This window comes from Zootoca vivipara, chromosome 3 (genome assembly GCF_965207765.1).
Source record: "Zootoca vivipara chromosome 3, rZooViv2.hap1.1, whole genome shotgun sequence".
Lineage (NCBI taxonomy): Eukaryota > Metazoa > Chordata > Lepidosauria > Squamata > Lacertidae > Zootoca > Zootoca vivipara.
This window is the reverse complement of record NC_142586.1, coordinates 68051680-68065269: the sequence shown is the minus strand read 5'-3', so window position 1 is coordinate 68065269 and position 13590 is coordinate 68051680. Positions and strand designations below refer to the sequence as shown.

The 13590-nt window shown below is 41.6% G+C and overlaps 1 protein-coding gene across 3 annotated transcripts in view; it reads left to right on the top strand.

Moving 5' to 3' along the window:
• PRKN (parkin RBR E3 ubiquitin protein ligase) overlaps positions 1 to 13590 on the top strand; it is a 602317-nt gene that overhangs the window by 101017 nt on the left and 487710 nt on the right. For all 3 annotated transcript variants that reach the window (XM_088666303.1, XM_035108599.3, XM_088666302.1), the window contains exon 2: positions 987 to 1150. In XM_088666303.1, coding sequence (XP_088522429.1) covers positions 987 to 1150 — 164 coding nt within the window. The remainder of the gene's footprint in view (positions 1 to 986; positions 1151 to 13590) is intronic.

Sequence of the window (13590 nt, the reverse complement as noted above, 5' to 3'; positions counted from 1 at the left end):
TGGTTATTGGGTTGTTGTTTTTGCTTTGATTATGTATTTTGTGGTTTTATATTTTGATTTTATTCTGTGAACCACCCTGAGACCTCCGTGTATAGGGCGATATATAAATTCAATAAATAATAATAATGTAATATTTCTGAAATAATGAAAAAGCAACCCTGAGTTGTGAATGGTGGTAGTTTGTATTTTACATGCCAAATGTTGGTGTATGATTTGACTGGTTGCCATAGCTCTGAATTTTGGAGTAATTTTTGGCACTTCACAAGTCAGTCAACAGAAGTTATGCATTGCAATTATTAAAATGAACTCTGAGAAAGACCACACTGCTCTAGAAAAAGACTTAAGACTCTGCATAAAATACACAATTTTCTCTCCATCATTATTTTCTAGACAATTATATCTCTGGGAGGCCAGTGTGTATGAATCAGTATTACATACTGTATTTTAAAAGCTTTCCTTTAAAAGCAGCTTGCACACAGCACACATGTGTTTCTTGCATTTGTTTGTTTGCATTTGTTTGGAGAGAGAGAGAGAAAATATATTTGCTGAGCATATATTTAGGTCTGTCCCAAGGGCAAGGCCAAACTGAAATTAGTGTTTATTGTACATATTGCTAATAAAGTCTGCATTTCATTCCATATAGTAAATGTAATTTAGGGTGACATCTGAAGCATAATGCATGTTTAATTAGTTAAGAAAATTACATGGTGGGATGTCTTACTTGGAATTATCTGTCAAAATAATAAACTGCAATATAACACTGTTGCTCCTTTTAAAATGATAAAACACACTAACATTTTACAGTACCATTTTGCCCGTTGTCCGTTTTTCTTAAAGAGCTGTTTCTTGTGCCATTCTCAGATGCTTTAGACTTCAAAATATTCAGGCATCTATATATATATATATATATATATATATATATATATATATATATACATACACACACACACACACACACATTTAAAATATGTCTTGTTCTTGGTCAGTATTTGTCAGGTTCAACTCCAGCCATGGTTTCCCAGTGGAGGTTGATTCAGACACCAGCATCTTCCAGCTCAAGGAGGTGGTTGCTAAGCGACAGGGAGTTCCAGCTGACCAGCTGCGTGTGATTTTTGCAGGGAAGGAGCTCAGGAATGACTTGACACTGCAGGTAAGTCTCCCTTGGTAGTTTCCTTTCTGGGATGCTGCCAGCCTAACTGCTTCTGCCTCTAACATTGCCAATCTGACATTCACTCCTGAGATCTAATAGAATAAATAGTGCCTGGGGATTCCTTGAACTTTACTCCACACTGCTTCATTAATTCTGACCTTCTTAATTATGCATTAAAACAGCAAGGCAAAAGGATGGGGAGGGGAGGAAGAAGGAATACGAGAGGGGGAGGAGAAGAGATCTTTGCTTAGTGAATAAATGTTTACTGACTACAGGAGCAAGCTATGCACATTTTCTGTATCTGTTCAATTTCTACATTACTTATTCCATTTGAATCTTAATGAAGAAGGATGTGAATAAATTGTTCTAAATCAGGCTGCTCAGTCATCACGTTATATGAAATTTGTAACCCAATTGTGACCCCTGGAGGATAGATGTAAGGCTGCTGTTGCTGCTGTGTGAGAGTGTGTGTAAGTGAAATAGAGTCCTTTTGAAGGCCTGATCGCAGGAGCCAGTAAGGTTCTCCCAAAGGCACCAAAGTGATGATTTACTTGTGAGGGGAGGGAGGGGAGAAAAAAATTAGCTGATAGGGGATGGGAGATTTAGAAGTTGCTGAGTTCATCACATCCTCATGGTTTAGCTAACGGTTGTGTTAAGATGTAAAATGGAGAAGAAAGTAGCCCTAGGGAAGCCCCTATTCTTTCAGCCAATGTCTGCCCTCCCCTTCTTGCAGAATGGGGATAATGATACTGGCTGGGCTCTCAGGGCTGTTGTAAGGATCACTGACACAATGTGCACAAAGTGCTGTATCAGAACTAAGTATTATTACACCGAGAGGGAAAACAGCTTGACAGGAAAGGTGTAGAATGAATATATATTTTTGTAAGGCTCCTTACAGCTATGATCTTCCCCGGTGCCTTGGTTGTTACCAGCGTGTCTGATACTTTGTTCAATTGGGAGTTTCCTTTTGATCTGAACAAAAGATTGCATGTAACGAGGTTGCATTCCGGAAACCTTGAATTTGCCAGAGAGGATAAATTGCTCTGTTACTAGCAGCATTATTGTGTTCCTGCTGCTGCTGTCGTCACACCATCAGTACGTGGTGCTTTACAGTTTCATAAGCCAAAAAATTCAGCCTCTGCACCCCCGGAAATTCACAGTCTAAATATGGTAAGGGGGGAAATGCAATAAAGGGAGGGGAAAACAAGAGACAAAGGCAGCAAGAGATAAATGTGAGAAAATGCCATTAAAACATTAGGTTAGGTTCCATTCGGGTTTGCGGTAGGGTAATATGATTAAGGTGTTACAGGGAACACTTCATAGAATCATCAAATCATAGAATTCCTGAGTTGGAAGGGACCCCAGAGTCATCAATTCCAACTCCCTGCAATGCAGGGATCTCAACTAACGCACACATAACAAAAGGCGCAGGACAGAACCCTGCAGCTAGGTATTCCCTTACCACCTCTTGGGCTGCATCTTCCTCACATTGTTTATTCTGTTATTATCAGGTTTAGCCTTGCTTTCCTTTTGGGTGAACAGAGGCAAAGTAGGTGTTGAGCAGTTCCACCTTCTCTTCATCACCCAATAGCATTTCTCAATCTTCTCCATGCAGAGGACCTACTTCTTGCTTGTTCTTTCTGATGCTTTGAACATAGCAGAATAAACCTGTATTATTATTACATTAGGGACCCAGGTGGCGCTGTGGTTAAACCACTGAGCCTAGGGCTTGCTGATCAGAAGGTCGGCGGTTCGAATCCCTGTGACGGGGTGAGCTCCCGTTGCTTGGTCCCAGCTCCTGCCAACCTGGCAGTTCGAAAGCACGTCAAAATGCAAGTAGATAAATAGGAACCGCTACAGCGGGAAGGTAAACGGCGTTTCCATGTGCTGCTCTGGTTTGCCAGAAGCGGCTTTGTCAAGCTGGCCACATGACCTGGAAGCTATACGCTGGCTCCCTCGGCCAATAATGCGAGATGAGCGCGCAACCCCAGAGTCGGTCACGACTGGACCTAATGGTCAGGGGTCCCTTTACCTTTACCTTTATTATTACATTAAACCTGAGATCATTATGAGCTTTGGCCCACTGGACCTGCTCCCTACAACTGCTGGCTACTCGTGTATACTCGTCCTTCATGATTTCTCCCCTATTCCATTTCTTCTACGTGCCCTGCATGAAAAGGTGAAGTTCTGAGGGGGTGTGAGTCATGTATTCCTACTGTGTACAGCATCATCATCAGAGAACCAGGCACCTTCCTGTGGTCACCCAGGTAACTATCTAAAAGGGGAAAGTTTACCCAAAGGCAAACACTTCCTGTTTTCTAACCAGCACAGATTAATTGGCCCTCATGTTTACAGCTGTGTGGGAGCATTGCTATGCATTGAATAGCTGCTGTGTCTGGTTGCACAGAGAGCTGCTACTGTATTGACATCCTATCACTTCTCCTAGCCAGGTATGATGCTTATCGCTTTGCAAAATGCTTTAGGGAGTTTAGGCACACAAAAGAAACTATAGAAATGCAAATTGCTTGTGTCATTCCTCAGTGCATCTTCTGCTGCCGAAGCATACAGTTGCTTCTGTGTCAAGTGTCTCCTTTCCCTTTCTGATGTCTTACTGGAAAAAGAGGGCCTTCCTTGCTGTTGCATCCCTATCTTATATAGGATGCTGTTTATTAAAATGCAATAAACTATTTATATGGGAAGCTTTTTGTTGACAAATGTTAGGATAGTAAGGTTTTGTTAACTGTTCATATGTTTCTTACACCTGTCTGCATTGCTGTCTAATTCTGGTATCAAAGTGTTATAATTGTTGTTTAATTGTGTCAGGCTGTTTCTGGGTGAAATGCAAACTGTGACTTCAGTTTACTTCAAATAGGGAAACATAGCTTCCTGTGGTGTGAAACAATGAATGTAAAATGGAAGGTTTATCTGTTTTTTTCATAGTAAAAAAGAGAGGCTTCTCATGCCTGTGTTTAGTTCCTCACATTTATTCACAGTTTTCTCTTCAGTCATGAGCTTGCTGCTTTGTTGACAATGCGCTGAGCACACATATTAGCAATTGTTCACAGCAAAAACTAGTCCTGCCTCTTGCAGAAGGGAGAACATCCTGTGATATTTCAGCTGCTCTTCTTTCCAACTTTTGTAGTGAACATTTCACTTTCAGTTTATAGAGAGTTAAGTCCACGGATGTGTGAGAGAGAGGATGGGAAAGAGCATGTTGAGGGCAATGTGTACACTTTGGCATTCATTGTCCGGGCAAAAAGAATCCATAGCATAGCAGGAATCGGGTTGGTTGAACGGGCGAGTGGAAGGAAATCTGCTTGATAGCCTGTTGTCAACAGATTCCTCCAACATCCTTACATTTAGTAAACATTCTCCAACGTTTAGTAAACAAACATTGACACTGTCAGCCTTGCCTAATATTGTATCTGCTGTCGCCATCTGTTCATTGCTGCTAAAGGAACAGAAAATTTTCTGTGGACATATGACCCCATATCAGGATGTGAATAAGTTTAGGTAACCTGTTATTCCGCCTAACTTCCCTCTCTCTCACACAAGAGCCATGGGAGAACAACACAGGGGAAGTTATCACACAGTATTCTCTAGTCAGAAATGTGTCTGGCCATTATACAATTAACATACCGTATGCAACTCCCATTATTTTCTAGTTACATCTATTGCTTGTTTTGTTGCCAGTGTGGCCATATTTGCTCAAAGATGCTCTCTTTCTCTTGGCTTCAGCAGGAGAACTGAAGACTTTCTCCACTTGATAGTTGAGTATAGAAAACAAGGGAAGGAGTGGGCTGGAAAAGTTTTTTGGCACAGGTATGAAGAAGAGGGGTGCGTAAGGGAGATTCTGAGATCTGCTGTGACAATTTTGCTCAGTACTTTCAGCGTAAAATCACTATTCTCTAATGGTCTCCACAGAGGTGTGAACACCACTGATAGTACAGGTCCAAATGAGATGTCCAGTGCACCATCCTGTCCAATTTTGAAAGCTGCTGGTATTTAGAAACCATATTGCTTCTAAGAGTTTGACTCTTGTCCATTGTGGCTTGAGCTAGCGGGGGGTGGGTTGATAGGATGGGTCCAGGGAGTGGTGAATGTGTATTTATGGGAGATGCCTTTAAGGTTTAGTTCAGGCATCCCCAAACTGCAGCCCTCCAGATGTTTTGGCCTACAACTCCCATGATCCCTAGCTAACAGGACCCGTGGTCGGGGAATATGGGAATTGTAGTTCAAAACATCTGGAGGGCCGAAGTTTGGGGATGCCTGGTTTAGCCTTTCCTTTAAATAGTCCTCCTTGGACTCAGAAGTTTACAATAATTACCACCCAGTTGCCACTACCTCTTTTGGGGGCAAGAGAGTACTCCATTTTCATGTGCTCTTTATAGAGACTTTACAAACAAACAAACAAACAAGTTTTGAGGAATCAGAATGGTTGGTGAGAAAATTATGAGATTCACAACCTTCAAGGATTGTGTCTCTCCAAATGAACCCTATGATCATAATCTGAGGCCCTTCTTCGTGTGGCTCGTCCATGAGAGATCTGGAGGGTGACAACACATGAACAGGACTTTTCTGTAGTGGCTCCCCTTTTGTGGAATTTGCTCCCCAGAGAGGCTCACCAGGCACCTTCATTATACAGCTTTAGATGCGAGGCAAAGATGTTTCTCCTCAACCAGGCCTTCTATGTCCTTTTAAAGGTGTTTGTTGGGAGGAGAATGGGGTGGGGTGGGGTGGGGTGTTGGTTTGTGTTTTTTTGTTCTTTTTAAAATTATGTTTTTATCTTGTATTTTTATGTTGTGAGCTGCCCTGAGATCCATGGATGGAGGGTGATACATAGGTCTATTAAATAAATAAATAAATAAATAAATAAATAATGCAGTGTAAAATTTAAAATAATTATCTTATTTCCTCTGACATATTACTGTTTAAAGGAACATATCAGGAGCAGAATGTGAAGTAAATCTCACTGCTTTTAACTTGTACCAGATATAATTAGTGATACAGATAGTTGTGCTATTTTTACTGTATACTTTATACAATCCTAAGAGGAACTGTAAATTACCATGATTTACGGGCTGAAGGTTTAGACTTCTGTCCTTCTATGTAACTGATCATTTTTCTGGGGTGTGTGTGTGTGTGTGTGTGTGTATGTGAATTATATGCTAGGAATTGCCTAGCACATAATTCACATTCACTAATTCACCTTCATCTTGATTTTAATGTGAGAAGTGATATAAATAAGGTCTGACTGACTCCATGTGCCGTAATTCAATTGGACTCCTTCTGATGAGAAAACTGTTGGGTTTAAACAGTAGGAGGCAGTGTGAGCGTCTGCTATGAGTTGAAATTAGCATGATTAAGTAATTTAGAAAGTTTATTTGGGAAGTTCATACTTTTTGTTAATGTTTCCTGTAAGTAGATCTTTTTCACAGCTTCATCACCTGAAAAGGGAGTCCAAATAAGTGTGATTACCCCTTCCCTGCATATAATAATATCCAGTTTTTTGTGCAACAGTTGCACAAATGTACTTTAATATATATGTTACTCATCATACTGGGAAAATACAGTGGCCATGAAGGGTTTGGCAGCACTCAGCGCCGGTGCTAGGGCTTTTTGCGCCCTAGGCTAAATCACCTTCTGGCGCCTCCCCCCGGCACATGCGTCATGACGCGTGCACAACGCCGCTGATACCGCTGCGTCCCATCCATAGGCGGGAGGGCGCTGAGCTCTCATTTTGGTTGCACGCCTCCTGCCTATGGAGGGGACATTGTGAGCTCTTCAATGGCGGCGGCAGCGAGCGAGTGGCGGCGGCGGCAGCAACAGCGCCCGTAGCTGAAGGTTTCAGCTATGAGCGCTGCCACCGCCACCGCTCGCTCGTTGCAGCCGCTGAGGAGCTCACAGCGTCCCCTCCATAGGCGGGAGGGCGCTGAGATCTCATTTTGGCTCGCGCGCCTCCTACCTATGGAGGGGATGCTGTGAGCTCTTCAGCGGCAGCAGCGGTGGCGGCAGCAGCAACAGCGCCCATAGCTGAAGGCTTCAACTACGGGCGCTGCCGTCGCCACCGCCACCACTCGCTCGTTGCTCCTGGTGTGGGCGGCCGGCCGGCAGCAGGCAGGCTCGCCAGCGTCCCCTCCATTTCAGAGGAGCAGCCGAGCAGCCGCCCACCAGGCTCCAGCGACGTGCGTGGAGGCGTTGGCGGGCAGGCGGTGGGCAGCGGGCAGGCTCGACAGCGCCCCCTCCATTTCGGCGCCCTAGGCCATGGCCTACTTTGCCTAAATGGAGGTGCTGGCCCTAGCAGCACTGACCACAAATATTTTTGCTGTTTGAAATAAAGGGCAGGATGACAGTCCCTCTTTCCATATGCAGCTGAATCTCTTTCCAACACTGGTGATGGGTCAGTGTTCTCCAGGGCAGCAATATAAGACTAGTTTATATTAAACAGGGTAGGTTGCATGACACTCACAGCTCTGTCCGCCTGAGGTGGCTGTCCTGCTCTGCCCAATACAAGTGTCAGCCCTGGGGCTTAGAAAACTCCAGTAGATTTTTTTTTTTTAAAAAAAGAAAAACTATTATTTCTTTTGAACAACAGATCTCCATGTCCAAATTACAAACAGCCTCCTTATTTCAATCAAATATGCTTGACTGCAGCTGCTCTTGGAGAAACACATGTCCAAAGCTTCCTTGAACACAGGGAACTTTTTATTCTTTTGGTCTGATTCTTTGGATAGAGCCCTAAGAATCCCCCAGACACTTTCAGGCTTTACTTCAGTGCAAAAAGTTTCAGAAGCATATGCTACAGCTCTTTATTCAGCTACTCTTTCCTTTCAGTGTCAGAAGACTGCTTTGAAAACAGCTAGGTACTGTACATTGATAATTACAAACCAAGAGAATCAGACCAGCTATATCAGGCATCCCCAAACTGTGGCCCTCCACATGTTTTGGCCTACAGCTCCCATGATCCCTAGCTAACAGCACCAGTGGTCGGGGAAGATGGGAATTGTAGTCCAAAACATCTGGAGGGCCGAAGTTTGGGGATGTCTAAGCTATATTATGCATTTATTATTATTTTTTGCTCTTGAAATTAGCTTAGACCTTCTGCTCACATCCCTCACTTTTGCAGCGTAGCGTTAACATAAGTGGACTTCCTGTGAGTAACAGGAAGAATTCACTCAGCAGAGTTATGGAAGCTATAACTAGCTTCTGAATTAATGAGTAACTAGCATGTCAGCTAAATTTTATATATACATGTTAATAAATTCATAATTCTATTTTCATTACTTTCACAAATAGAATAATGACTAATGATACTATTTCTGACTGATATGACTCTTATCTATTCCTTTGTGGCTCTAAAACTGCTGAGAAGCATTTTGATAATTTGGAACTGATGTAACCAGTGTTAGAAACTGAGTACGAAACCTAGGCACTACATGACACCTTTAAGCCTAGGTTATGGGTGCGCAGCAATGGAATGTCTAGGCATGCTTTTTGTATAACAAGAATTCAAAGCTGAAAATGAATGAACCGCAGCTAAAATATTAACTTCATTTTTCACATGGTCTAGTCCTTCCCCTGCCCACCTTCCTAATATTCTTAAGAGGGTCTCTTCGCCAGTCCTCAGAGAGTAGCTGGAAGTGGGGAGGCAGAAAAAGGTCCTCCTTTCCTTCCACTCCACAATTTTAACATGAAATCTTAGGTGCAGTACTGCACCCAGGTCTCAGAAACTGCCCGCGCAAATGAAATTACCTGTTGCAAAATGCACCAAGAACAATAGGAGTTTCGAACACTGCATGTATCTTGGTGATGTATGTTACAGATATCATTTATTTTATATATTTAGAATAATAAAATTAAGTCTAATAAAACTGTGAGATAGCAAATGCCAAAGATACCTAGGGTAGTCCAATTGCATCATTTTCCTTATGAAGTTTTCTCTCTCAAAAAGATGTTTAAGTTACATGACATTGTTTATAACAGCATTGTGTGCAATGCACATTTTCCAACTGAGGTTGAATTTTCTTTTGTATTTTGACACGTTTGCACAAAACCAATGACTAGAGAGACATCCGTATAGAGCTTCTCCATCTTTGGCTGCAGAGAATATAATCAATCTGATTTCGATGCTGCCCATCTAGTGATGTCCATGTGTAGAGTTGTCTCTTGTGTTGTTGGAAAAGAGTGTTTGTGATGAGCAGCTGGTTCTCTTGACAGAACTCTATTAGCCTTCGTTTTGAACTCCAAGGCCAAACTTTCCAGTTGTTCCTTTTATCTCTTGACTCCCTACTTTAGATTCCAATCCCCTATAATGAGAATTGGTGTCATTTTTAGAAGGTGTTGTAAGTCTTCATAGAATTGGTCAATTTCAGTTTCTTCAGCACCGGTAGCTGGTGCATAAACTTGGATTACTGTAATGTTAAAAGTTTGGGGTTTTTTTTTGAGATTGCATCCCAGTATAGCTTTCGCCACTCTTTTGTTGACTATGAGGGCCACTCCATTTCTTCTACAGGATTCTTGCCCACAGTAGTAGATATGATGGTCAGCTGAACTGAATTCGCCCTTTCCCATCCATTTTAGTTCACTGATGCCCAGGATGTCAATATTTATTCTTGCCATCTCATTTTTGACCACATCCAGCTTACCATTATACATGGTTCTTACATTCCAGGTTCCTATGCAATATTTTTCTTTACAGCATTGGACTTTCCTTTCGCTTCCAGGCATATCCGCAACTGAGCGACCTTTCGGCTTTGGCCCAGCCGCTTCATCAGCTCTGAATCTACTTGTACTTGTCCTCCGCTCTTCCTCAGTAGCATGTTGGACGCCTTCCGACCTGAGGGGCTCATCTTCCAGCGTCATAACTTTTATATGCCTGTTGTCTTTGTCCATGGAGTTTTCTTGGCAGGGATACTGGAGTGGCTTGCCAGTTCCTGCTCCAGGTGGATCACGTTTAGTCAAAACTCTCCACTATGACCTGTCCATCTTGGGTGGTACTGCACGGCATAGCTCATAGCTTCTCTGGGTTATTCAAGCTCCTTCGCCACAACAAGGCAGTGAGGCTCCAATACTTTGGCCACCTCATGAGATGAGAAGACTCCCTGGAAAAGACCCTGATGTTGGGAAAGATTGAGGGTACAAGGAGGAGGGGACAACAGAGGATGAGATGCTTGGACAGTGTTCTTGAAGCTACCAACATGAGTCTAACCAAACTGCGGCAGGCAGTGAAAGACAGGAGTGCCTGGTGTGCTCTGGTCCATGGGGTCACGAAGAGTGACTAAATGACTAAACAAAAACAACAACAAGAGAGTCATCTGTCAGTCAACAATCTTGATCGGGTAGGCAACCTAATGGCTAGTAGCTGCTTTTTATTCTTAAAAATTACAATCTCTCAGTGAGTGAAATATTTGCATGATCCTGATGCTTCTATTTATAGAATCAGGCCCAGAGTACAGGTTAATAATGGTTTATTTATGTCTGTTTTTAATTTTTGTTGTTGTTTTTTTTTAAAAAAATGTATGCCACTCTTCATCCGAAGATTTCAGGGTGGTTAATAGCATAGAAATACAATATAAAAAACATACATAATAAAAACAAGAAGAAAGGCAAAACAAACCAATAACCCCTTCCTCCCATAAACATAGTTAAAGGAGCATAGAATGCTAATCAGCTAAAGGCCGGTTGAAGAGGAATGTTTTTGCCAAGTGCCTAAAAATGTTTAATGAAGGCACCAGGTGAGCCTCCCTGAGGAGAGCATTTCACAGATGATTTTATGTTTTTATTGCTGTGAACCTTTTGGATAAAGTATTTTTATTTTTATTTTACTTATTACATTTCTATATCGCCCTTCACCCGTGGATCACACAGCAGTTTACAATATAAAACCCAAAAAATAAATAACTTAGTAACAAACAAAAACAGTACCCCTCTGAACACATACAGTTTTAAAAGGCCATAGATTGCCTAATTAGGCAAAGTCCTGGGGCGTGAGGAATGCTTCTGCCTGGCTCCTAAGATATGTGACAAAGCTACCAGGCAGTACAAATAAGTATAATAAATAAGCAAAACCTGAGCTAGAAAGTAGTGTGTGTTATATTTATATTGTTTGTTTATAAAAATATTTGTGTACCACTGTGTCATAAAAAGTATACTGTATTACAGTAGCCCTCAATTAGGAAGCGTATTAAACCTAAACAACCACTCTGTGAAGCACAGTGATGTGCGTGCCCAAGACCACCATTTGAGCAAGAGTTCCTTGTGTCCATTCTGGACCATACCAACTTGCTGTTTTATAGAAATAGATATGCCAACTCAATGGATATAATATGCTTCTATTTGGCTGTTGCTGTTAATTTCCTAAGCATCTGTGCCTTCGTTCTTTTCTCTTAAACAGTATAAACAGACCATGCAGGATAAACAAATGAGTAGTCTTCCATGAAATTGTTAGGACATTGTTATTAGCTGTAAGAAAATCCGCTTTTAGAAAAAGAAGAAGCAAGGAGAGGGCTACTGAAGTCTTGTTCTGATAAACTTCAGCCAGACAAATTACCCTCATCTCAGAATGTATAATTGGTTATACATTTGACCCACTTATTCTTGAACTAATGAACTCAGCTGATATTGCTGTAATAATTCAATAATTCAATGGCATTTTGCATAAAATATTCTATTTAAATTTTTCATGTTCCTTCTTTTTCTCATTATCAGTCTATGATCTATTGGTTTCAGATTCATTATTGTCTAGCACCAATTATTGCCTAGCTTTCCTTTTGGCTTCTTTTCATACATTAGCTTGGATAAAGAATAAGGAAAACAGGATCTTGTTCTTATTACGTCTGTAAATTTCAGAGGTATTTGTTCTAAAAACCAATCAGTATCTTCATCAACCAAACTGACTTGCAAGTTGGAATTAGCAACAAAACATTGACTTTTAAACTTTTGAGATGCTGGAGTTTCAGACATTTAAAATCTGAAGACTGGGCATGTCAGATTTTTTTTTTGGTCACATCCATGAAGACCAGGCAATTGGCCTGCTACCTTCTAGTTGGGATTTGATTTTTAAAACTAGGAAATGGTTAGGGCTTTTTTTTCAGCTGGAACTCCCTGGAACTCGGTTTCGGTACCTCTCAGGTAGGGCCATTGCCATTATAAGACAACGAGGGAGGTGTTCACGGTGAGTTCCAGCACCTCTTTTTCTAGAAAGATAGCACTGAGTATAACCATTCCAAAATGTCCCTTTTTCTGTGTACTGATACTGTGTTGTAGTGCTGTATGGAGCCTTTAGTGTGATGCTTTGTGTCCTTTGGAATACACTTTTAATGAATGCCAGGCTGGCACCTACCGTATTGGCCTTTAGGTACCTGATTAGAATTTGCTCATTCATCCAGACTTTCCCTGAAGGGTAATCCATCTTTATTGATATATTGATCTGATCAACTGTGATGCATTTGTGTTTGTTTTATGATTGAAATTTTATGTTTGGTTTTATGATGTTCGCCACCATGATATTTTTGTGTTGTTGATATAGGTTGGGTTTTTTTTGCAAATAAATAAATGAATGGAGACAGGTGGGCTTCTTGCCCTGTCTCCTTGTCCACCTAATATCTGTGTGATGGGTGATCATAGTATAATAGGGGCTTAAGCATGTAGAATTAAACATGTAGGTTCAGTAATAGAAATCATAGCTCTCTTTCCTAGTTTATAAATGGTTGGCATACTTCTGTATAGGGAGACTATGGAAGAGTGCCTTTGGGGTGAAGTGAAACTATTGGAGAGGAGAGTTACAGCATTACTTTCCCATCTTCTCTGACAATTGGCCATTTGGAGGGCTACAGGTTCCCCATCCCTCATGTTAGAGGACTTGTGTACCTTATGTAGGCATTGGATTGAGCAGCAGAAAGGAATGTTTTCTCCTGTCTGTTTGAAAAATAATAATGATTATTATTATTATTATTATTGGTGAAGTTTTGAAACCAGTCCATCTCTATTAGCAAAAAAGTCTTCATTCTGCTCAGTCATCTCAGCAGGAGCAGAAGTAAACAGTGGGGAGTATTTCTTTCATAGGAAGTCTGTATTCATGCTACTACAAAAGACGACATGCTAGAGCTGCCATTCAGCAGGAAAAAATGCAGCTAATCTGTTTTATTTCCGTCAGTGATTATATTTGGTTAGACATGCTGAGTCAGTGTTAGTTGCTCAGTTGGAAACTTTTCTCAGGAGTGGGTGGGGGAAATTGGTTCAGGCTTCTGTTCAGTCACTGATGCCTGCTGTTCAGTGTCCCCTCCATCCCACCTTGATTTATCAAACCCCTCCCTAGGCTCCACTGAGGCTCTTTGTTCTGCAGGAAGGTCAGAAGGGAGAGATGCCTCTTCGCTTTCTCTTCCAAGGTGACTGATCCCACTTCCTCCAACCCAGGTTTCCACAAGTCGCCCCTCTCTCTG